The 25,306-nt window shown below is 33.9% G+C and overlaps 2 protein-coding genes across 2 annotated transcripts in view; one reads left to right on the forward strand and one right to left on the reverse strand.

The window, feature by feature from the left end:
- The window catches only part of GPR137C (G protein-coupled receptor 137C), a 56,760-nt gene extending 36,830 nt beyond the window's left edge, over nucleotides 1-19,930 (forward strand). The window contains exons 4-7 of the mRNA XM_040225865.1: nucleotides 14,424-14,573; nucleotides 15,808-15,933; nucleotides 16,100-16,218; nucleotides 17,121-19,930. Coding sequence (XP_040081799.1) covers nucleotides 14,424-14,573; nucleotides 15,808-15,933; nucleotides 16,100-16,218; nucleotides 17,121-17,298 — 573 coding nt within the window. The 3' untranslated portion in view covers nucleotides 17,299-19,930. The remainder of the gene's footprint in view (nucleotides 1-14,423; nucleotides 14,574-15,807; nucleotides 15,934-16,099; nucleotides 16,219-17,120) is intronic.
- A 1,421-nt stretch (nucleotides 19,931-21,351) lies between these two features.
- The window catches only part of ERO1A (endoplasmic reticulum oxidoreductase 1 alpha), a 53,321-nt gene continuing 49,366 nt past the window's right edge, over nucleotides 21,352-25,306 (reverse strand). Inside the window, exon 16 of the mRNA XM_040225864.1 lies at nucleotides 21,352-24,450. Coding sequence (XP_040081798.1) covers nucleotides 24,390-24,450 — 61 coding nt within the window. The 3' untranslated portion in view covers nucleotides 21,352-24,389. The remainder of the gene's footprint in view (nucleotides 24,451-25,306) is intronic.

The raw sequence follows: 25,306 nt of genomic DNA on the forward strand, positions 1-25,306 counted from the left end.
CTTAATGAGAGACAGTGTATCATAGTGATTAAGAGCTAAAAAAAAAAAACAAACCCTGGGATCAGAGAGATAAGGATATAAATAAATCCTCTCTCTCTTGTTCATTGGCTGTATGACCAATTGAGCAACTGGACAAGTAATGAAACTGTGCAGATTGTTCAGATTGGGATTTGAACCCATGGTCTTGATATCAAACCCCTGGTCTCAGCCCTTAATGAAGCAGAGATTCTTAAAGTCTCATCGAAGAAATAATTCAGTGAGAGACAAAGTGATAGGTAAGAAGTGGATTTATTTAGAGAGAAACATTCTACAGATGGAGTGTGGGCCATCTCAGAAGGCAAGAGGCCCTGAAATATGGGGTGGTTAGTTTTTATGTATTGGATAATTTTATAGGCTAATGAGCGGGAAGATTATTCCAAATATTTTGAGGAAGGGACAGAGATTTCCAGGAATTGGACTATTGTCAACCTTTTGGTTTTTGACAGTCCAGCTTGAAATTGTCATGGCACTGGTGGGTGTGTCACTTAGCTTTTGCTAATGTGTTATGATGGGCATATAACGAGGTCCACTGGAAGTCAGATCTTCTGCCACATTGGACCTAGTTGGTTCTAACTAGTTTTTGTCATGTCCTATGGCTATATCAGGAGAAGGCAATGGCAACCCACTCCAGTACTCTTCCCTGGCAAATCCCATGGATGGAGGAGCCTGGTAGGCTGCAGTCCATGGGGTCTCTAGGAGCTGGACATGACTGAGCGACTTTGCTTTCACTTTTCACCTTCATGCATTGGAGAAGGAAATGGCAACCTACTCCAGTGTTCTTGCCTGGAGAATCCCAGGGACGGGGGAGCCTGGTGGGCTGCTGTCTCTAGGGTTGCACAGAGTCAGACATGACTGAAGCAACTTAGCAGCAGCAGCATGGCTATATCATTCTTTTAAAAATTGTTCCCTGCCACCTTCCCTCCTGTTTCAGTAACAGCATCTCTAATGGTCATTCTCCTGGTCTATAAAATGAAAATAATGATAATGTTGATCTCATAGGTTGTTTGAGGATAAGAGTAGTACCTACCTTATAATGTTGTTATAAAAATTAAATTAAAATGCATATAAAGTGTTTAAGTATAATTCCTAGCACTTAGGACGGCCTTATAAATATTAGCTATTGTGATCCTAATATATACAAAAGGATGGTAATGTAGCTTCAAAAAGTTCTTGAATACCTAAAATTGTTAGCAAAATGTGTCTAGAGACAGGTCCTCTATATATAATCAAATTCGCCAAAGGAACAATGAAAAAGATAAGAATTACTGGAGAATAGGATTTCTCTTTTAAATATTTTAATTTTGACTCTTTATATTCCTTTCTGCACAGATTTTGTAAGGGTTGAAGTCTCCGACATTTCATCTAATAAATGAGTCATTTTTCTTAGAAATTTTTGGAACATGTATTGTTGAAAGTATATAATGACCTTTTTTATTTGTTTTTTAATTTTTTTCCTAATATTATTTTTAAACTTTTTGTATATTGCTGACATTTCAAGTGTCTCATTAACTTTAGATAAAATGTTTCTTTTTTACAAACTCTTTATAGAGTACACAAATACATTATATTTATTAATATGATCATTTGTCAGTATTAGTCCTTTTCTCCAATTAAGTTTTTTGAATTGCTCTTTGCTTTGCCTTTCTTAGTTTGTTTTCTGTGGTATATTTGAATTTATTTACTTTAATCAGAATTATAATATAACTTTTAACATTAAAATACATACAATAAAATTATTTTTATTCTAATATTAATTTATATTTTAGGAAAAATAAGCATGTTTATAAGAATATAGGAGACATGTTATTTTTAATGGATAAAATAGTGGCACAAAAAAGGTTTAAAATTAGTTAATTTAATTTAAAAGCTCAACTTTTGTACTCACCTTATCTTTGAGTGGTCTTTCATACAGATAATCCCAACTTGCCATTATAGGAGCCAAAGTAATGGCAAGTTGGGATTATCTGTATGAAAGACCACTCAAAGTTAGGGTGAGTACAAAAGTTGAGCTTTTCACCTTAACATCTCTAATCAAGGACATGTACAATTTTATATCTGGATAAGAGTGTAAAACAAATCATTGTCTGACTCAAGGTTAGCTTGTCTCCCTGCCTAGTTAGCTGTTTGCAAATAATACATTTTCTGTCTCTCTCTCCTAAATGTCTAACAGTTTTAATTACTATGCAAACCTTTCTGTCCCATATTCACTCAACTCTTGAACCATATTAATTACTGTATTGGGATGGAAGGCATCATCAGCATCTTGCAGAGACACAGTAACATTCAACTAAACTATATTTTTGATCATTCATGGAGACCAGCTGATCCTATAAGACTAAAGAAGTAGTTTATAATTACTTAGGCCACATTAAAGTAACAGGCTAAAATACCATTAATGGCTGTCATCCACCACCCTGAAATATGACTTCACCAGAATTTGTTGAGGATGATGGTTAAAAAAAAAAAAAATCCCAGAGGCTGCATCATCCTCTATAATAGATATGATTGCTACCTTCCCAGTATTCTGATTTCTCTCTTGAGTCACTGGAATTTTTTTCATTCATCTTGAGCTGTGGTGCTTCTTTAATTTACTGCCTTCATTATTCCAGTTCTTATACTGCAAGTCTTATTTCCTATTTTGTTGCTGAACCAATCCACCACACACTTGTCCCATTTGAAAAATCCCTGCTTACAACACTGGGTTTATATCTTTTATCTCTTCCTAAGCTCAAGTACCTTTCCTTTATACTTCTAAATTCTTCTACTAGACCAGCCAGCATTTTCAGCATTTTTTTTATTTTTCCATGGACATAAAGCCATCTTATCTGTGACAGGAGAGTCATTAAAGCCAGAGATCTAATTCCATTGTGTCTTAGCACCATGAAACTATTTTTAAACTGTTTAGGCCTTATAGTTATCAAAATACATTTTAAACTTACTAATTGAGATTACTTTGTTTTCTTATTTTTGATGCTTAGTTTGGCATTCTAATTTCAAAATGGAAATAGCATTTATGAGATGGATTCAGAAACATGTGCAGGGTTCTACTTCTGCTATTGGCCAAGTAGCTTCTATTGGACTCAACCTTCTGCAGAAAACAAAGATAAATCCTGGAAAGAATACAAAAAGCACTGACAACACTGGAGAGCAGCCTCTTAGAAGAAGGAACTGACACTGCGTGAGTTTCCTGTTTTTTACAGCTTCTAGCCTGAGGAAAAGTCCTGTCCATGGGGCAGCCAAAACTTGAAGAGAAACCTGCTGTTTTACTTGCTTGAAGAATCATAGGGCAAAATTCAAGAAACTATTCCAGATGGAAAGTCAGTGGAAAATCTCAGGAAGAAGACAGCCAAGTGGAGGAAGGTCCAAATTCTGATTTTAAACTCTGCCAAATTTTTATCTGATACCTGAACTAGACATGTTCAGGACATACTCTAAGCAGCAGCACAGTGAAGGTTAAAGAAATTGAACTGAGATTTTAGCTGCTATTCATGCATGAGTGACAGTTTGAGATTTGAGTCTAGCCAGCTTAATCATTTGCTAAAAATAAAAAAAAAAATTTAAGGGAAAAGAAAAAAAAAACCAATACATTTTAGAAAACTATAACAGCATCCAGACTCTAAAACATGGCACTCAGAATGTCCAGAACAGAATCCAAGGTCACTAGATTTATGAAGAAACAGGAAAACTATAACTCATACTCAAGAGCAAAAAGAAAAACTCAAAAAGCAATCATTGGTGGCAGTCCCAGATGTTGACCCAGATGTTGAATTTATTAATGATTTATAATATGCTCAAGGATGTGAAGTAAATATACATTAATACTTGAATGAATGAGTAAATAAATCTTAAGAGAAATATAAACTATTTTTTTAAACTACCAGAAAGTTTATAGTTAAAAAATACAGTATTTAAAATTAAATAGTCACTACTTGGGCTTAGCAGCAGATTGGAGATGAAAGAAGAGTCAGTGAACTTAAATCAATCAGAAATTATCCAGTCTGAAGACCAGAGGATGATGGGGGACAGGGAGGGGAGACGACAATGAAATGAACAGTCTCAGGGTCAAATTACATATAATTGGAATTCCCAAAGGAAAAGAGGAAGAAAATGAGATTGTGAAAAAAACGTGTGAAGACATATGACCTAAATTTTCCAATTTTGATGACAGACATAAATTTGTAATGTCATGAAGCTCAGCAATCCCAATCAGGATAACTATAAAGAAAATCTCACCTAGGTTCATTTCAGTCAAGGTGCTTAAAGTGAGAGTGAAAGTATTATTTGCTCAGTCATGTCCAATTCTTTGTGACCCCATGGACTGTAGCCTGCCAGGATCCTCTGTCCATGGGATTTCCCAGGCAAGAATACTGGAGTGGGTTACCATTTCCTCCTCCAGGGAATCTTCCTGACCCAGGAATCGAACCCATGTCTCCTGTGTCTCCTGCATTGCAGGCGAATTCTTTACTCACTGAGCCATTGGGGAAGCTCTGAAGTGCTTAAAACCTAAAAAAAGAAAATTTTCAAATAGAGAAGAATGACACATACATAAAGGAACATTGATTCAAAGGATCAGTCACTTCTCATCAGATGTAATAGAGCCTGAAGACATGGAAACAATATCTTTGAAATGCTGAAAGAAAAATATTGTCAATTCTGAAATCTATATCATGCAAAAATATTCTTAAAGAATCATGAAGAAGTAAAAACATCTTCAGATAAAAGAAAAAGAAAACAAAAAAGATTCACTACCAACAGACCTACACTATAAGAAATGCTAAGAAAATTTTACAGACTGAAGAGGAATAAAATTGGCTTGAATTTTAGCTCTTCAGGAAGGAATGAAGAACACAAGAAATAAAAAATGTGTGGGTAAATATAATTTCTTAATTTCTTTAAAATGAATATGACTGTGCAAAGCAAAAATGATAATGTGAGGCTTAGGTGTGTAGATATAATGCATAATTCTCAGTATAGTATATAGAACAACTATAGCACTGTAGCATAAAGGACAGGGCTTATATTGTTGCAGTTCTTATATTTTACATCAAGTGGTAAAATATTAACAATTATTTAGACTATGAAAAGTTAAGGATATATTTTATAATCCCTAGAGCAGTGATTCTCAAATGTTTTGGTGTCAAGATCCCATTACAGTACTAAGAATTACTGAGGACCCCAAAGAGATTTTGTTTATATAACTTATATCTACCTATATATACATTTTAGAAAAAATGAGAAATTAAAAATATTCATTTATTAATTCATTAAAATACCAATAATAAATCTATTCTATGTTAACATGAATAAAATTTTTTATGCTAAATAATTATATTTTCCAAAACAAAAGTAAGTTAGTGAACAGATTGACATTGTTATACATTTTGCAAATCTCTTTAATGTCTGACTTAATAGAAGACATCTGGATTTTCATGTCTGCTTCTGCATTCAATCTGTTGTGATATGTTGTTTAGGTTGAAGTATATGAAGAAAATCCATCCTCACACATATATGTAGTTGGAAAATGGAGGAGAATTTAAATAGCCTTTTCAGATAATTGTGGATATTCTTCTTTAATACTACACCAAAACTCTGAAGTGGAGGTTTCTTAAAGGTTAGTTGCCATATAGAATCTAAAGCCATATTAGTGAACTTTTTGTACTCTCCATTGGTCTGTCTTACACTTTGAATGAGTTATAACATCATGCATTGATCATAGGAAAAATGGTCACAGGTCTTCAAAATGTTGATACATTTCATTAGATAATATCCAGAATCACTTTTGTTAATACCACCACCAACCTCATCAAAGAAAGTATTTAAGTTTGGGAAACTGCCAGTCTTACAGTGGATACAGGTACTTACAAGTTTTCAAAAATTCTAATTTTCACTTGAAAGATCATATTTCATCATTGGCAATAAATATTATTAGATGTTTTCTTTGACATGACAGGCTCGTTTCATTTATTTTTGAAAAAAGAAGTATGCTTATTAACTGTCTGAACGACCACTGTCTGCCCTAGCTGTCTGTTAAGTAGAAAATGGGTTGCCTGAAAAAAGTGGCTCACAAGTTCAGCTCACAGGTCGAACAACCACCACATAAGTGCTTCTCCTCAAGACAACTACTGTGCTTCAGTATACAGCAGAATTACTTCAGTGCATATCTTATCTCATCACGCAGAATATTAAATAGATAGGTACTGTGGGGTCAGTACTTAATAAATATTTTCACTATTTCATCAGGGATATTCTTAAATGAACTTTCTTTTTTAACTGGGAGTGCATAGTAGTAAAGAACACAATACTGTTTGGTACCACTGCATTGATTTGTGCTACAGCCCACAGTTTTACCCTCGACTGTTTCTGTACCATTAGTGAGATTATCAGCGCAGTTGGCCCAGGATAAATAGTCAGAAAAATTTTCAACACTTTGAATGTTTCAATACTACTTCTCAGGCATTGACATAAGAGTATTTTCTTGTATGATATGTTGGTGCTGACACCAGATGAATACAAACAAAATTAGTCCTGCTATATCAGATTTATTTATTTTTAAGGCAAAAATAGTAACACATCTATTGATAAGACATTAAATCACTATGTTTTTAGTTAAATCTTTGAATCAGTGAATTTCTATCTTGGAAAATGGTAATGCATGTTTCATCCAGGAGGCATTCAGCAATGTTAACTTTTCAAGGCTTTACTAGTCTCTCAGCTATTGTGATTGGTTTGCCACCCAATGCAGTATAACAATTTAGCCTATAAAATGCCTAAATGGTTTTTTAATTCCTAGTTTGCAAAGCTATAAAAACAATTTGTGGTATTTAAATGCTCACCACACCTGCATTTACAATTACAATTGTTTTGCTTTAATCTCTGAATGATTGATCTCAAAATGATGCTGCAGCTTAACTTGGACATAATGTTCTGTCACAAATGACAATAAGGTAAATTATTAACATTTATAAAACTTATTGAAAGGTAGTTTTCATTGCATTTCATTTGATAAAACAGGAAATCAGTTTCACCCAGTTACTTTATATAGATTTCTTTCTTCACTGAGTCAGAGAATTCTAACACTTTCAACTTTCTCAGTATCTTAGAAGTAAACAGAGGAGCTGTGTGTAGAGAAAAATATTTGTTATTCTAATGAATATACATAACATAAAATTTACCATTTTAACCATTTTTAAATGTACAGTTCGGGGACATAAAGTACATTTACATTGTTGTGTAACCATCACCACTGTCCATCTCCAGATCATCTTTATCATCCCATACTGAAACTTTGTACCAGTAAAAAGATAAGTCCCCATTCCTAAGCCAATAATCCATTTTTAAATATGAAAAGAATTATCATTTTTCATTTTAGAGTAAAGTGTGATTACTAAAATGAGTTTAATGTTTAATATTTTAAGCTTTTACTTAAATGCTTAAATATTATGAAACGTATTAATTGTACCTATTCTTGTTTTGCTGCCATGTAGATACAAGGAAATATTTAGGATTTCATTCCATTTTTTTTTTTTCTTCTGGCTACACCCTGTGGCTTGCTGGATCTTAGTTCCCCTACCTGAGATTGAACCCAGGCCACAGCAGTGAAAACATCAAGTCTTAACCACTGGATTACCAGGGAAGTCCCCCTTTCTCTTCTTTTCTCCTAGGATTTCAGAATAACTACTTGTTTGGAGATTTCCCTGATGGTCTGGTGGTTAAAACTCCATGCTTCCACTGCAGGGGGTATGGGTTTGATCCCTGGTTGGTAACTAGGAACCCACATGCCATGTTATGGGCATTGCCAAAAAGAAAATAAACCTTTGATAATAGTGAGGTTCTAGCAGATATATCAGGTATAACTAAAGAAAATTAACAAGAACCCAATAAAGATACAGAGAACAAGCTAACTTAATCTCTGAAAATGAATGTATTTATACCCTAAATCTATTATATCAGGAATCTATTAATAGGAAACACAAGAACACACATGCATATAGAGTGTTGACACCATCACATATCATAAAGCCTCTGGAAAACTCTGCTGTATATACAAAAGAGAATGAAAATATATTAGGCAAATAACATCTTAGTACTCTTGTTGTTAATCATCTTGATTTTGATTTTTAAGATCCCAGGACCACACTTTAAGGACTGTTGCCCTAGAGCAACCACTTAAGGCAAAAAGAAAACAACAAGGAATAGAAAAGTATAGTTAAAAGTTCAATAGATAAAATGGAGTTCTAGAAGATATTCAATTAACCAAAAGATGCAGAAAATAATGGATAGAGGAACAACAAATAAATATGCAAATAGTAAAATGTAAGACCTAAATTTAACATGTCACTAATTATATTAAATGTTAATGGACTAAACACTCCTGTTAAAAGGTAGAGACTGTCAAAATGAATTAAAAAAAAAACCAAGACCCATCTATACTCTGACTTCCAGAAGGCACTTTAATTATAAAGATAGACATAAGTTGAACAAGGAAGCTAATATACTATTCATTCAATAAGTGTAAGAAGGCACTTTAATATTGAGCAAAAGAATTGTCAAGACAAAGGGTATTACCAGATATAAAAGTTAAGCAAAGAATATTACCAAATATAAAGAGGTACAGTTCATCAAACACATAAAAATAATAGATGTGTATATGAAGCCAAATAGTAGGAATAAAGAGGAGGAATTTACCAGGTAGTAAGAAACAAAGGGATAAAAATCCCCACAATCATAGTTGGAGCTTTTAGCGCCTGATGCTCAGTCCCAATTAATGAGATTCAGGAGATGTAGGTTCAGTCCCTCTGTTAGGAAGATCCCCTGGAAGAGGGCAAGGCAACCCACTGCAATATTCATGCCAGGATAACCCCATGGATAGAGGAGCCTGGCAGGCTACAGTCCATAGGGACACACAGAGTTGGACACGACTGAAGTGACTAAGCACACACACGTAATCTCTTATACTTAGAGATACAGAATCTAGCAACATTGGTTTAACATTTGAAAATCAGTCAGTCAATGTAATTCACTACATTGAGAGAACAAAGGAGAAAAGATAAATAATCATTTGAATAGATGTAGCAAAAACATCTGGCAAAATTCAGCACCCTTCATGATTTAAAAATAACCACAGTGAAACTTTAGGCCAATAGGTAATAGAAGGAATGTTCCTCAATCTAATAAAAGACATCTCTAAAAAACCTGCAGTCTGTGTCACACTGAAAGTATTGACTGTTTTACCCTTAAGGTTGGGAACAAAGCAAGGAAGTCTGTTCTCACCATTTCTATTCAACAGTCCAATAAAAACAAAAACAGAAGGTATAAAATTAGAAATTAAGAAGTAAAACTGTTTTTTACGTCTATGACTCCTTTGCTGCCCTGCATATAGGATCTTCGGTACCATCTTTCTAAATTCCATATATATGCGTGCATTAATATGCCATATTTAACTTTCTCTTTCTGACTTAATTCACTCTGTATAATAGGACAACCCAGAGGGATAGGGTGGGGAGGGCGGTGGGAAAGGGATTCAGGATGGGGGGACACAAGTATACCTATGGCCGATTCATGTTGATGTATGGCAAAAACCATCACAATATTGTAAACTAATTATACTCCAATTAAAATAAATTAATATTTTTTTAAAAAACCACCTAGCCCATCAAAATAAAAACCACAACTGTCTCTAATTGCAGATAACATGGTTGTTTAAGTAGAGTATCCCGAGGAATCATGAATATAGCAAATGCTCAGGATACAAAGTCAAAATGCAAAATCACATGATTTTCATATATACAAGGTATAATCAGTTTGAAGATTAAATTCAAAAAGCAATTCTATAGCATAAACGCAAAATACTTAGGAATCAATTTTGCAAAAAGCAAGCAGTACCTCTATACTGAAAATGACTACATATTGCTGAGAGAAATTAAAGATCTAAATCAGTGAAGACCATTATTTATGGACTAGAAGATACAGGTTTTAAGATGACATTTCTGCACAAAAGATCTATCAATAAAATGCAATCCCAATTATAAGTGTACCTTGAGGCTTTAAAAAACAGAAATTGACAAATTTATTCTAAAATTTATATGGATATACAAAGGACCTAAAATACTTTAAAAAGTAATGCTTTCCAATAGAACTTTCTGTGATGATGAAAATATTATATATCTGTACTGGCCAATATGTGACTTTTGAGCACTTGAAAGAGGGCTAGTGCTACCAAGGAACTGATCTTTTAATTTAACACGTTTAAATGTGATGATGTAAATACATATGGCTAATGGTTATTGTAGTGAACAATGCAGAAGGTAGTTCTGCAAAAGAAGAGTTAGACCACATGACTTTGAAACTTAGTGTAAAACCATAGTAATTAAGACAAAGACAAACATAATAGAGAGCCTGGAAACAATCCACGCTTAAATAGTCTGGATTTTTGACAAAGGTGCTAAAACAATTCAAAGGGAAAGCTAGTGGTGCTGGAACAACTGGATATCCACATGAAATAAAATGAACCTCTAGCTGCATCTCATGTACACACAAAAATTCAAAATGGGTCACAAATTTAAATATAATTCAAAAAAGTCTAAAGCTTTTAAAACTAAACATAAGTGATTATCTTTACAATTTGGATACAGGCAAAGATCTCTTCAGTTCAGTCATTCAGTCATGTCTGACTCTCTGTGACCCCATGGACTGCAGCACGCTGGGCTGTCCTGTCCATCACCAACTCCTGGAGCTTGCTCAAACTCATGTCCATTGAGTCAGTGATATTATCCAACCATCTCATTCCCTATCATCCCCTTCTCCTCCTGCCTTCAATCTTTCCCAGTATCAGGGTCTTTTCCAATGAGTCAGTTTTCGCATCGGCTGGCCAAAGTATTGGAGTTTCAGCTTCAGCATCAGTCTTTCCAATGAATATTCAGGACTAATTTCCTTTAGAAGATCTCTTAAGCAGGTCATTGAAAGTAATCACAAAATAATAATAAATTAGACTTAATTAAAATTTAATTTTCCCATCAAAAGGCAAGACTAAGAAAATGCTAAGGCAAACCACAGACTTTAAGAAAATATTTGCAATGCATACATCTGACAAGGAATCATTTCCAGTAGATGGAGGGACTGTCTACAACTCAATAATTTTTAAAAAGACAGACCAATTTAAAAATGGTCAAAGATATGAACAGATTTTTCACAAAGAAGATGTACAAATGGCCAACAAAGGATCGTTAGTCATCTGAGGAAATGCAAATTAAAACCAAAATATCCACAGCATGGTTAAAATTAAAGAGATTGACAACTCCAAATGTTATCTAGGAATTGGAATAACTGGAACTCTCATATTTTGTTGGAAATAGAAAATTGTACATCCATTTTGGGGAAAGATCTCGCAGTTGCTTATACAGCTGAACTTAAACCTATCACATGACCCAGCAATTCCTTTCTGAGGTATTTACCCAAGAAAAGCGAAAGAATATGTCCACAAAAAGATTTGAGTAAGAACATTCACAGAAACAGTCTATCAACAGAAAAAGTGAATAAACAAATTCTCATATAAAAATTCATGTAATTATACAGTGGAATTAGTGGGGTTAACTGTCTTGGTTTGCCAGGGACTCAGAGGATTTTTGGAATACATGACTTTCAGTGCTAAAACTAGGAAAGTTTTTTTTAACTAGGAAACTTTTGAGCAAACCAGGAGTTGGTCACCCTAATTGTTCACCTCAGCAGTGCAAAGACCTAACTACTGATACATCCAACAACATGAATGAATCTCAAAACATTATGCTGAGTGAGTGATACCTACACAAGAGTTCATATTCTATAATTCCATTTATGTGAAGTTCTAGAGTAAGCAGAACTAAGTTGGGGTAAAAACAAAAGCAGGGGAATATTTGTGTCTGAGGGGCTGGCTGGTGGGGAACGGATGTCAGAGAACATTCGAGAGTGATGGTAATGTTCTTTATTTGTATACACCAGCTGTCAAAACTCAATGAATGGTAAGTTCAGGTTTCTACATATCTGTGTCCTGAAAGTACCTATAAACAAATACTGAACTCTAGTTAATGGTAAGTATACTGGAGTGAGGTCTAACTCTTCTTTACTTGTCAAGTGTGGAATTTCTAAAACAGTGGTATGTAGGTGTCTGAGGCAGAGGAAGGGAGAATCATTCTTTGAGGATTGCTCTTGAGTGGAATTGTTTGCCATGACTATTCAATTTAGAAAAATTTTTTGTAACTTTCCAACAGCACTTTCCATATGGCTGAATCCTTATCTTTTATTTTATGACCCTATATTTTGTGGGAAGAATCTTAATTTGTTTTCTAAATTGGTGGACTTCTTTCTCTATTATATGTATGTAATTTGCCTGCAATTTTGCTTTGTTAATTGCTCTGATACTATTCTTTGCTCATACTTCTTTGCGGTTTTTTTGTAATATTTACAAATGTAAGTAGAGAAACTCCATATTATAAGATGCTATTACTTTTAGCAGTCATAGTATTTCTTAAAGCAGTGACTATAAATTTACTTATGGTTATATTAAAGGATGATAATGCTTACAACATTCCAACTTTTCTTGTTACTTAACTTTTCTGTAATAATATAGTACTTTTAAAATGGAAACTGGATTGCTTTCAGATTAGCTTTTTATTAGCAACATTTTCATTATTCATAATAAATATGCACAGTAAAAATGCACATTGTAGAAAAGCTTAGTCTTGATTAAAAAATTTAATCTTGCTATAGGATTTTATTTTCACACATACCTTTTGCTGTAATAGTGAGTTAGCTCAGAGAAGATATGCTGTTGCTATCCCAAAATCTTTCAAGATATGTTTCACCTTTAAATTTGCTTTCTTCTCATTCACCACTAAAAATGTGTTGTTCTTATGAGGATGTCAGTTATAATAATATTTCTCAATCCTACCAAACTTATTGAAACCTTCTCATAAATTTTAATAACCTATTTCTATGCTGAAATTAATAGATTGTTTAACATACATATACACATAACTTCAAAAATTCAGTGCAGTTGCCCTAATTATAATATAATGAGAAAATAAAAGGAAAGTAATTAGTAAATATTTGAATGTGTAGATTTGAGGGTATGCTACAGTGGTCAGATGCTTGTATCTACACATAGAAATTGTGAATGAGACTATAAGTGCAGACTGTTACGGGGGTGTTGCTTTTGCACTGTATACCACAAGCAGTATTGCTGTCACTTTCATACTGTTCTGAAATATTTGACTGTTCTTGATAAAGATCTGAACAAAGAACACAAAGGACAAATTTCCCTCAGTTTACATGTTATGTGTGTTTCTGGATATGTTGGCCTCTGTTTAAAACTATACAAGCATAAACTTTGTTTATATTTAAAACAGATGTAGGTTCTGGCTCAGATCATTATGGATAAGTTTCTCATCTTCATAAATGTCCAAGAGGACATGGGGAAGTTATGAAGTTCAGATAATTCTCTTATGTTGGGAACTCTCCTGTAAATTGTCAGTCATCCAGCAGCCCTGGCCCTTGTGTGGTGAATACCATCATTTCCGCTTAATCATTGTGACACTAAAACACAAACTTCTAAAACACCATATTAGGTGTTTTTCACAATATATGTTTGGCAATTGTGTCACTTTTCAGAATAATGTCTTTAAAATAAATAGGATTACAAAGGAAACCAACTATATTCAAATAGTTTAGGTTAAGAATCTCTGCAAAAGTGGACACCACACCCTTCTCCAGTATACACACTCTAGTTGACAACCACTATTATAACCAGTGTTATAACCACTGTTATATAAGGCTTTCTTTCGATATTTCAGGAAATGGTGAAAGCTTTAGCATTAAAATATTTTGGATTTGAAAGTGCATTTGGGTGCCTGCATCATTTTGTCATCAACATAACAATATCAACAGAGGATTAACATAAACTCTAATAGAACAAAGCAAAGAGTACAGAAATTGTATTTCTATTCTAATTTTGCTTCTTATTGGAAATTAAGTGTATCAAATGGACTAATGTTTCTATTTCCCATTCTTTTCTCATTGGGCCTAAACTACCTCTCTGATTAACATCGATCATTTGCCAACTTGTTTATTCATATATTACTTAAGGGAGTAAGGTAACCTTGGCCAAACAAAATCTTCCTCCAGCTGCTGCTGGGCAAGTTGACAAAGAACTTATATGTATTAACAGGGTAGTTGAAACACAAGTGGTTCTAAAAATAGGAATTGTATAGCATGATAATCAAGAGTTGATTTCACCTGGCACTCACTCAATGTTTTCTAGGGGTGCATTGCAAGAGGTGACTATATTGTATATGGACAATATATATCATGATAAATGTGCAGGCTGTTGTGATGATGACTTTTATTTCTTTTAGGGTATGTCTTTATGCCAGACTGTTGTCGTAGGCTCTGTGGTCATTCTTCTGTACTCTTCAAGAGCATGTTATAATTTGGTGGTGATCACCATTTCTCAGGATACATTAGAAAGTCCATTTAATTATGGCTGGGATAATCTTTCAGATAAGGTAAGAACCTAGCATGTATTGCGAATCTAAGTGTATGATAATGAAGTTAGCCTGACTAGGAGAATGTTTTAAGTGTTTGATTTACAAACACTTTTATGGAATCTCTAGCCGCTATCAGTAATCATACATCAAAGTTCTCTGTTTAAAAATTCTCATTCATATGTAGCAATTGAAATCATTCTTCAGAGAGAATTTCTCCCAAAGTAGTATTTTCTTTTCTTTTTGTGAATAATATCAACAGTGTATTAAATCTACTGGTCATAAATCTGTTTTACTAATTTGTAAAGGATAGTGTTTAAGTATCTCTTCATAAGTTGATATTCTGTCATTAGCTAGTAAATGTGGTTATGTCTTTAATTTGCTACGATGAAATGAATTCTCTCTTACCCAAGAACTACATATAACCTAAATATTTGGTTCAGTTTTAAATGTATGACTTTTATGAAAATTTGGCATTATCAGTCTTGAAAATCGGTGCGCATTCATCATTCCTAGGGTATCTAGGTGTTTTCTGCAGTGACTCCTGGTACCCTTGCTATGCATATTTGACCTCCCAGCATTCTCCATCCTTCTGCTAGAAGTAGTCTGACCTAGGTGCATGTCATATCTTTATTTATATTACTTTAACTTTGTACTGAATTTAAGCATCCTGGAATGCTGTTTTATCAGGATTTTAATTATCTTTCAAAGAAGGAATTTTCACATTTGGTTCCATGTGGCAGATTCCCTTTGCTCCTTTTCCCATTTCTCTTTCCCCACATCTGTTAGAATAGAAACAAATTCAACATGGAATTTAAGCCCAAAAGCACGTTTTTAAATAGCAACAGAGCTGAGCGACTTGCAGGTTACATTTCTCTACAGGTGTAACTCAGGGTAAGTGCGATTGTTTTGCCTTTGGAGCAGCTCGAACCTGTAGTCTCATTTATAACCCTCCTCAGACTATGGGACCTAAACCACCCACACCCCTACCCATGTATTAAAAATATTTTCATAAATTGATGTGTTGAAAAAGTTAATACCCCTTTATTCTACTGAACATCAAAGCATTTTATGATCTTTAAAGGATAAATATCATTACATGAGAAGCCACAAAATATGGAAAATTAATTTAAGAGTTCTATGTGCTTGTAAGTTGATCTTGTAACTTACCCTACCTGAAGCAAGTTGTTTGTGGAGGGTGATTCCTTACATGTAAGACTGATTTTAAAACTGCTTGACCATATTCTATTCACAGGCTCATGTAAAAGACATAAGTGGAGAAGAGTATATTGTATTTGGAATGGTCCTCTTTCTGTGGGAACATGTGCCAGCGTGGTCAGTGGTACTGTTTTTCCGGGCACAGAGATTAAACCAGAATTTGGTATGATATCATAACATTACCTAACGCCTGTTCTCCTTATTTTAAAAAATAATAGAACCTTTATATTGATTTTCTATTTTTGGCAAAGACTAAAAAGGATTATGGACTCAGCCTCCTTTCTTAGTTGAAAAGTAAATCTTCATATTCTATGTACTACACTTCACAGGCACCTGCTGGCATGATAAACAGTCACAGTTATAGTTCCAGAGCATACTTCTTCGACAATCCGAGACGATATGATAGTGATGATGACTTGCCAAGACTGGGAGGTTCAAGAGAAGGAAGGTAGTCGCACTGAATTAGTACCAACATAGATTTTTTTTAAAAAAAAAGCTTTAACCCAAGTATGAAAAGGGTGATTTGCTGATATATATTGATAAATAAGATCATTTAACATTGGTATATAGAACAGTAGATGTTAAACCCATGATGAGACCTGTACTATAAAGAATTATCATCTGCTCCTAAGTCCATATATTACCTTTATTTGAGAAATGCCGTTTTGCGGGTAAAACAGCACCCTTTCATTTCAGGATCCCTTGTTAGTTCAAAGCTGATGGGGGTTGGTGAGCAGAGAAGAAATACTATTATATGTGTTTCCATATCTACTGTGCTGTTCAAAATGCACAGGGAAACCCTAAATAAAACTTGGGAAGCTTAGCTGCTATAAGATATCTTCAGTGCCCTCCTTGTTCCAAAATCATTACAAGTCCATCCCATTAGCTTTGGTATCAGTGCAGAGAAAGCCTTAATGCACACTAAATAATGCTTTGAGTTTGATACAGCATTTTCTATAATCCTCACTTCATCTGGACAGGTTACTTAACCTCAATTTTTTGTCTGTTTTTCATCTATAAAATAGGGATAATAATAGAACCTATCTGATAGGATTGTTGTGAAGGCTGAGTGCATATGTGTGTAAACATACATATGTATGTCCTAGAATAAAGCCCAGGACATAATAAGCACTATGTTACTATTATTATCTGATAATTAAGTTCTACTAATTTTGAATGGTATTTATTCATTCTTTCCTAATATGTGATACAGAATCAAGGATATTAGATATGTTATTGAATTTTGTAGAAAGCCATTATTTGGTGAAGAACATAATTCATTCAAAACTAGAAGTGCCAACATGAGTTATTATATCCTGATCACAGTCCTTTTTTGCCCCTTTTTTGCAGTTTATCAAATTCACAAGGTTTGGGCTGGTACGGCACCATGACTGGCTGTGGCAGCGGCAGTTACACAGTCTCTCCCCACCTGCATGGACCTCTGACAGACACTGCTCCTTTGCTCTTTACCTGTAGTAACTTAGATATGAACAGTCACCATAGCTTATACGTAACACCACAAAACTGATGGCATTACCAAGTTGTGATTCTTCAATCATTTTTCATGAATGTGTATATTCAGTGTGTTTAAATTCCATCTGCATAAACATTCCATTATCCGTTACAACTGAAAACAAAGCCTGGAAATGTGGCTGAGTCCAGTGGAGGACATAGCTGTTACTTTTGACCTCGTCCTGGTACAATGAAGTACAATGGAAAATTTGGAGCCAGAGAAAAGAAGGATTAGATCTTAAGGGACTTGATGGCCTCCAAACATCCTGACTGTGGAATATCAAACGCATATTTGCACTTTTATCTTTGTTCTGAAAGAGTACACTGCAGTCCCCAAAGTCATACCCAGTGTTCACACTGGGATGTTATGTTGTACATCAAATCAGGAGGCAGTTTCCCTACAAAAATCAAAGCCTGTATATTCAGCAGTGTACTCCATGTGGAATTCTTACCCAATAAAGTTTATAGTGTGAACAGTGCACAGAATGAAGGCATAAAAATGTACCATTCTTTTCAAAGATCTATTGAAAATATGTAATCATTGAAGATAGTTCTTTTAAGCATGATTGTACAGTACTAACTGAAATTATTCAAACAATCATTTTAAAGAAATTATACTAGTAATCCTTTACAGGGAGGACCAGCAGTGTTCTTTGGAAAGCCACAGTCATTTCTTCAAGACCAAGAATACTAATCAAAATTATGTGGCTACTTTGAGAATTGGTCAAGTGATTATTCTGTATGGTTAAGATAATGCAGTAGTTTAAGCATGATTCTTCAAGAAAACAACAGCAATTTTTGTGTAGGGAGATATTGATAGAAACTTCTTAGGACTAAAGTTTACAGATGCATTTAAGAATTATTCAGAAAATATACAATTCTAAGTTAAAACATGAATACATTTTCAAAGGCATTCAATTAGCTGAAAGAAAATATAGCAAATCTTACCTATTATTCCTATGAATCAGGATTATCCTCAGGTAAATTAAATCATGATGTGTTATTGCAGTGAACTCAAGTGCAATACTTTGTAATACATATAATTCTTCCTTTAGTTTTCATTTTTATATCTTGCATATGGGCAAAGCCAAATTAAATTTAATTCAAATTAATTCCAGCACTAGACTAAATGAACAACTTATGTGAAGGTACTAACTAGGTAAGTATAAAAACCAGTGGTTAACAATATTGGAGTACTTTTAGAATTACATTAAAACTGTCTTGAACGTCCTATCTTAGATCTAAAAAAAAAAATTATATATATATAGTAGGCTAAAGTGATAGAGAATTTTAAAATGCACTTTCTACCAGTGTCTATATAGAAAAAAGTAGATGCTAAATACCTCAAGAGCCCAAGGTAACAGGCAACATTGGGAAGTTGTCACAACATGCTTAAAGATGACTATATACGGTTATTTGCTAATCTATTTCTTCATAACTGGAACTAATACAGCTGTCCTTTTCTGTCTTTACTTTGATTAGAAAGATATGTTCTTTTTCTGCTCTTACATAAAACATCTTTTAACTTTTTGATTGATTCAGTACACTTCACAGAAGTATAACAGTAAGTGAAACCCTAAGAAAAAAATGAAATTTTTAACGCTTTTGATCTCTTGGGAAGCTGGTACACAGACAAATTTCATCTTTTTATCGTACAAAATAATTCTGAATTCAGTCCAAAGCATAAACTTATACATGTCACTCTGGATTTATAAAATTTATAGTATAGAATTTATAGGTCATAACAGGACAACATACCATGCACTTACCTGAGCATATTTTTACTGCAACTTCAGTTACTGGGTTTCTTTTCAGAATGCCGACTATTTATTGTCTTAATAATGTTAGGTGTTTAATTATCTAGAGCTGTCTAAGAAGATGTGTTGCCTTTGTTAATCCTTGGGGTTCAAAGTGATACATTTTTTTCTAGGAAAGCTTCCCCAGACTTCCCTACATAATGCTCCTATTTGACCAGATAAGTGAGGATTACTTTTTAAAAACATTTCAGATAAAATAACCTGGTTTTTTCACTTGCATTAGTTGATTCTTCCAAATCTGAGATTTGTAAATTTCTTATCTCTGACCAGGGAACCTAAATTCTTGCATTTGTCTCCTTAAAGACATCTCCCACAATAAATCACCAAAGACAAAAAAAGATAAACTTCTGGCCCATTTTTTGCTTAAAAATTTCAAAGCACTAAGAGCACTTTAAGTCTGGTCTTGAAAGAAGAAGTTGTTTATCAAATCAAAGGGCTATCGATCCCCTGTTCATCCTGCACTGAAGCACATGATGACAATTTCAAACCTTCTTTTTGGTTCACTAACTAGAAAAGAATTTCATTGCTTAAGTGTTTAATTCTACAGTGATTAGCAGTACTTGTTTTTATTGTTTCATTTGGATGGTCATTAATTTTGAAACTCTTGCCACTCATTATAGCTGGTAGTAGTTTTATGAAAGATGTAATTTATAGCTAAAGTGGCTTTTTTAAAGCATAGCTGCCTTTTTTATTGTTTAACAGTGTTTCTCAGCTATAAAATCAGTGTCAAACTGGTTATAAAAGTATAGCTGTGGCCAATGAATGTATTTATTTGTTTCACTAAATTGTAACAAAACACTACTGTTAAAAATAAAAGTGTTTGTGCTTTTATTTGGAGGTCTGGTTTTCTTAATCTCTTTTAACAGACTACACCCATTGAGTTTCTGTCATGTAAGGATAAGACGCCTACCATAGGAAAGAGAAGAATACCTAGAGTTACAAATGACAGTTTACTTTAAGTGAGCTTGTCATTACAGATATTCCTTGGCTCGTCCTAAGCGAAAATGCATCGAATACAGCTGGCCTAGAACATTACAGCTTAGACTGAAAGTGAAAGTGAAGTCACTCAGTTGTGTCCGACTCTTTGCAACCGGGTGGACTGTAAGCCCACCAGGCTCCTCTGTCCATGGGATTATCCAGGCAAGAAAATTGGAGTGGGTTGCCATTTCCTGCTCAAAACACTTGTATTAAACTATGGTTGGGCAAAAGCATCTAACACAAAACCTGTTTTGTAACAGAGGGTTGAATATCATGTAGAATTTATTGAACACTGTACTGAAAGTGAAAAACAAAATGGATGTATCCGGTACAGAATGGTTGTGTATGGGTTATTTACCCTTGTGACTGCGTGGCTGAGTGGGTGCTGTGGTGCTGCCACTGCCCCAGATCATGAGAGAGGTCCGCACTGCACATCACTAGCCTGGGGGGAAAAACCAACATTCAAAAGTGGAAGTGCTGTTTCTATCAAATGTGTACCGCTTTTGCACTGTTGTCAAGTTGAAAAATCTAAAGTCGAACTATTGTATACGTGGATAACTGTATGTACTGAACATTGAGATAACTATGTACATTAGCTGTACACTAATTAGTATTACACACTAATTTGATATGAAATGCCATACTTTAAAATACCAGTTATTAGATAGTATGTGCATATGTGCTAAGTTGCTTCAGTTATGTCTGACTCTGCGACCCTATGGACTACAGCCTGCCAGTCTCCTCTGTCCATGGGATTCTCCAGGCAAGAATACTGGAGTAGGTTGCTATGCCCTCTTCTAGGGGTTCTTCCTGAGCCAGGGATCGAACCTGCATCTCTTACGTCTACCTGCATTGGCAAGTGGGTTCTTTACCACTAGCGCCACCTGGGAAGCACCACCTGGGAAGCCCATATTAGATATTACATGTTTACTGAAACATTAAGCTAAGAAAAATCCTTGTGTGAAAGAACTTACAACACCTCTCTCCTTCCCCTTAGATTCTTAAACAGGTAGAAATTTATCTAGCTCATAATCCTGGGCAGCTTTTCTTTGATTATTCAATAAATTCTTCAGTAATGTTTTCCCCTGAAAAAAAGAGTTCTTACCATTTTTTTCCATAATAGGCCCCTTTCATAACTTGCCAAAACCACACCAAATTTCTAATATAGTTTCAGAAGCTTTATTGATCACCTAAAGTCCAGAAATCCTTGGGTGCCTACTGACTTACTGTGAAGAATATTTGGAGTGACGGTATGATCACTAGCAATAATAAAGTTGTCATTTTAAAAGCAGTTTATTCAACAAACATTTATTAAGTGTTCATATGCCAAAAACTATGCTGTGGAGATGCAAACATGGATAAAGTTCCTTTTCCTGCTCTTAAGGAGCTCACATTCTAGTAAAGGAGACTTAAAAAAAAAAAAAACCAATACAGTACAATAAGTGACACAGTAGAGGTAGGTTGTAATTACAGTGGTGACACAAAAGAAGAACTTAGATGATCCTCCTTGGATGGAGCAAGGGCAAATTCACAGAAGTGATTGCTAAGCTGGACCTGCAAGGATACATAGAAATTTCCCAGGTGGGGAAGGATGGCTAGGGCACTTGATAGAGAAGAGCAGGCACCAAGGTGTGGAGGCCTGACGATGCTGCATCTGAAGAACTGTAAGTCTGTTTTAGCAGAACATGAGGTTGGGGGAAACAGAAAGACCCCTATCAGAGTACTTTGTTCACCAAGGAAAGAGGTCTGGTTTCCTCCTAAAGGTTCATGAATTCACTGTGTGTTAAGCAGGGAGTAACATTGTGAGAGTGCTTCTAGAAAGCCCACTTTGGTATCATTGTGAAGCAAAAGAGAGGAGACATGTCGGGTGCAAGGAAAAGGTTTGTACTTTAGGGAAGAGCAATGAAAATGCAAAGACAGTAATATATCAGAGATATGGAAATAAAATCCAAAGAGATTAGACACTGGCTGGACAGGGGAGTGGAAAGGTTAGCTGAGAGAATTTAGATGATGATGGTTCTAAAATTAACCAAAGGAAGGAGCATAGGCATAAGAGTAGGTTTGGGGCAGAATAACTTTTTAAGATACACACAGGTGTCTGTGGGACAACCAAGTGAAGATGCGTAGAAGGAAGATGGTCTGAAAAGTTTGGGCTAAAGATAAGGATTTAAGAGATCACTGAATTGGAAGGACTCAAGAGTGAGAAGTGGTGGTGCTGAAGACAGCAGGAATAAAAGCCTAAGGAATAACTTAAAGAATACATGAAAAGAGGCACTCAGAAGTGAGGGAAATACAAGAAACCTAGTGGAAAACAGATATTTAAAGAAGGGGCTGTCAACAGTGTCAAATGCAGAAAAAAAGTCAAGTAAGAAACGGCTTGTGAACCAAACCATAGGTTTAGAATTGGGATTTAGACTTCAAAAGACAAGATTGTTAGCTACTAAGAAAAACAAAATGGAGGGGGACAAAGTGAAGACAGGAATATTCTTTCAAAAAGTTTAGCTGCTAAAAAAAGAAAGTGGGGCATAAGATGAGAGTTAGAGAGTTACACAGGCAAAATAACCATTTAAACCCATCTACCAAATTTTCAGAGTACCACACATGTCCTTACACTCCTATATTTGGTGCTCACTTCGTAGTCTTTTGAGTCTCTAAGAATACTGACTTCATAGTAGGCTAATATCTTTCTTTTCCTGCCCTATTCAAATTAGGGGGGAAAAGAAATAGAACATATACTATTGAACTTAGTTCTGTGATAATTTAAATATGTTGAATACATTTTCATACATTCACTCAAAAAATATTTATTGGACACCTACTATGTGCTTGACACTGTATCAGGCCGTAGGGACATAAAGAAGAAAAAGTATACAGTAGTGTTAAGTAGCATTTCTAAGCCGTCATATAAATAAACCCTACTTTATTAATAATGTTACATCTCAACCTGATATACCTGCTAAGACATACAGAAAGAGCCCATAACTTTGAGGTATACACTTCCTTTTTTCCTACAATTACCGTGTGCTATACATTCCTAAACCCCTTCAAATATTTTTATCATTGAAGATCTTCCCTTAATGAAGACTTCTAAAAATTACAGTTTAGTTATGGGGAAAAGAAAGAAAGGAATATCACGTGCAAAACCCCAAAATTTTATGCCTATGACTATACAGCATTAAAAGGGTAACAAAATTCAAAAAAGAATTTTAGATTGGAACTCAAAATGATTCCTTATTCTAAGGCTTATAGTAGTATATAGTTGCAGATATTTTTCCTGAAAAAAAAGTCATTGAAACATTATTCATATGACACATGGTTCAAAGGACATGATGCCTATAACTGACTCTTCAAGAGAAAAAAACAGTGTATGTGTGTATATATACAGAGATAGCATGAGCGAGAAAGCAAATACGAACATTTAAGGAGTCTGGTAAAAGAATTCTCTGTATTGATACTATCCTGGAAACATTTCTATAAATTTGAAATTATATAAAAATAAAAAGTTTTCCCAAATTTTTATTCAGAATCAGGGCAAGTATTATGAGAATAAATATATAAATCTATTCAACTTTTCACACTGTTTAGAAAACCCTTACACCCTTGAATTATCATTGGATCTTTCTACACACCCAAATAAGCCAATCAAAATAGCAAAATAACTCTAAAAGGGATTTGTTTCATACCAATGTATTGTAGGGTTGCCAAATAAAACACACGACTCCCAGGTAAATCTGAATTTTAAAGGAGGAATAAGTTTTTGGTATAAGTTTGTCCCATATTACATGCAACATACTTATATTAAAAAATTGTTGTTTATCTGAAATTCAAATTTAACTAGGCATTCTGTATTTTTATTTGCTAAATCTGTTCACCCTAAATGTTGAACATTTAGGCTGTTAGTAATTTAGGCTGTTAATAATGGAACATAACATTCTCTTATAAACACTTTTCACATTCGCCATAGTTTAATTTATATTATGTCTTCTTACACAAAATTCTAGTTTGAGAGACTTAAAACATCATTTACTTAGATTTACCATATGTGAATTTGATAATCCTGATGATTTTACTTAATATTAAACATTAAAGATGTACCATATTATCAAAGGTTTACTTTTACTCACAATAATATTACACATAGATTTAACACAATTTAAAAAATTGTTATTTAAAACAACATAATTCCCTTTTACAAAAGCAGCTTTATATAAAACATTTGACTTAAGACTGTCATTGCTATTTATGCCTTTGAATAAAATTCCATTCTTTGGCCTCCACTGTCCAGAAACAGGCACTTTTCAACTTGCTTTCTTTAATGAATATTTTGTAACAAGTTCCTGAAGTTTTCTAATTCTTTCACACTTGTTGAAATTCTGTAAACAAAATAAATTTCACTCAGAAACTATTTTAGATAACTTTTCTCTACAAGTTATTCACTTTGCATTTTCAGAACACAGAAAAAAATGTTAGTTTATTTCAGCAAATATAAAGGTGCATAAAACATTTAATCTGTTTTGATGCATTTTTGTTCTTAATTTGACATATTAAAACTAAGATAACATTCCCCAGAAATCAGTTATTTTTAATTAGTCACAACTAAGTATTAAAGTTTCAAAGTACAAAATTATAAAGTACATATTATATTTTTAAGTATTCATAAGTATATTCATATGTTTATTATTTAAAGTATATAAGTATATACTTTATACCTAGATATAAAGTATAGGTATATACTTTATAAAGTACATAGCATTAAAATATGTATTTAAAATATGCATAAGTATATGAACACTTAAAATAATCAATTTACCATATTTATTAAATATACAAAGAATCAAAGCCTTTGGACCACAAAGAGTGAGAACAGTAAACGTATGACCAAATTGTTTCCACTAACTTATAAAAAGTTTGTTATTTTAAGTATACTTTAGCTCTGTTCTCCACCATGAAAAAAAGTAGCAAAATACTCAAATATAACTGTCAAGCTTCTGTGTACTAAAGAATAATTTATTAAATCAAATTTTTAAGTGAAGAAATATAGTCCTTAGAAAAAAATTTTTTTTTAATATAAATCTCTGCATTCTTTAGATATGATAGGCCAGGAGGAAATGCATCTGTGCTTAAATTTTATAATGTAAGTTCCTAATTTTAAGCTTATTTTCTAATCATTTTGATGAAAATTATTTTTAAAAGCATGATTAGCCTTTTACTCAATGGCAAATTAACAAA

The sequence above is a fragment of the Oryx dammah genome, unplaced genomic scaffold, assembly GCF_014754425.2.
Source record: "Oryx dammah isolate SB20612 unplaced genomic scaffold, SCBI_Odam_1.1 HiC_scaffold_26, whole genome shotgun sequence".
Classification (NCBI taxonomy): domain Eukaryota; kingdom Metazoa; phylum Chordata; class Mammalia; order Artiodactyla; family Bovidae; genus Oryx; species Oryx dammah.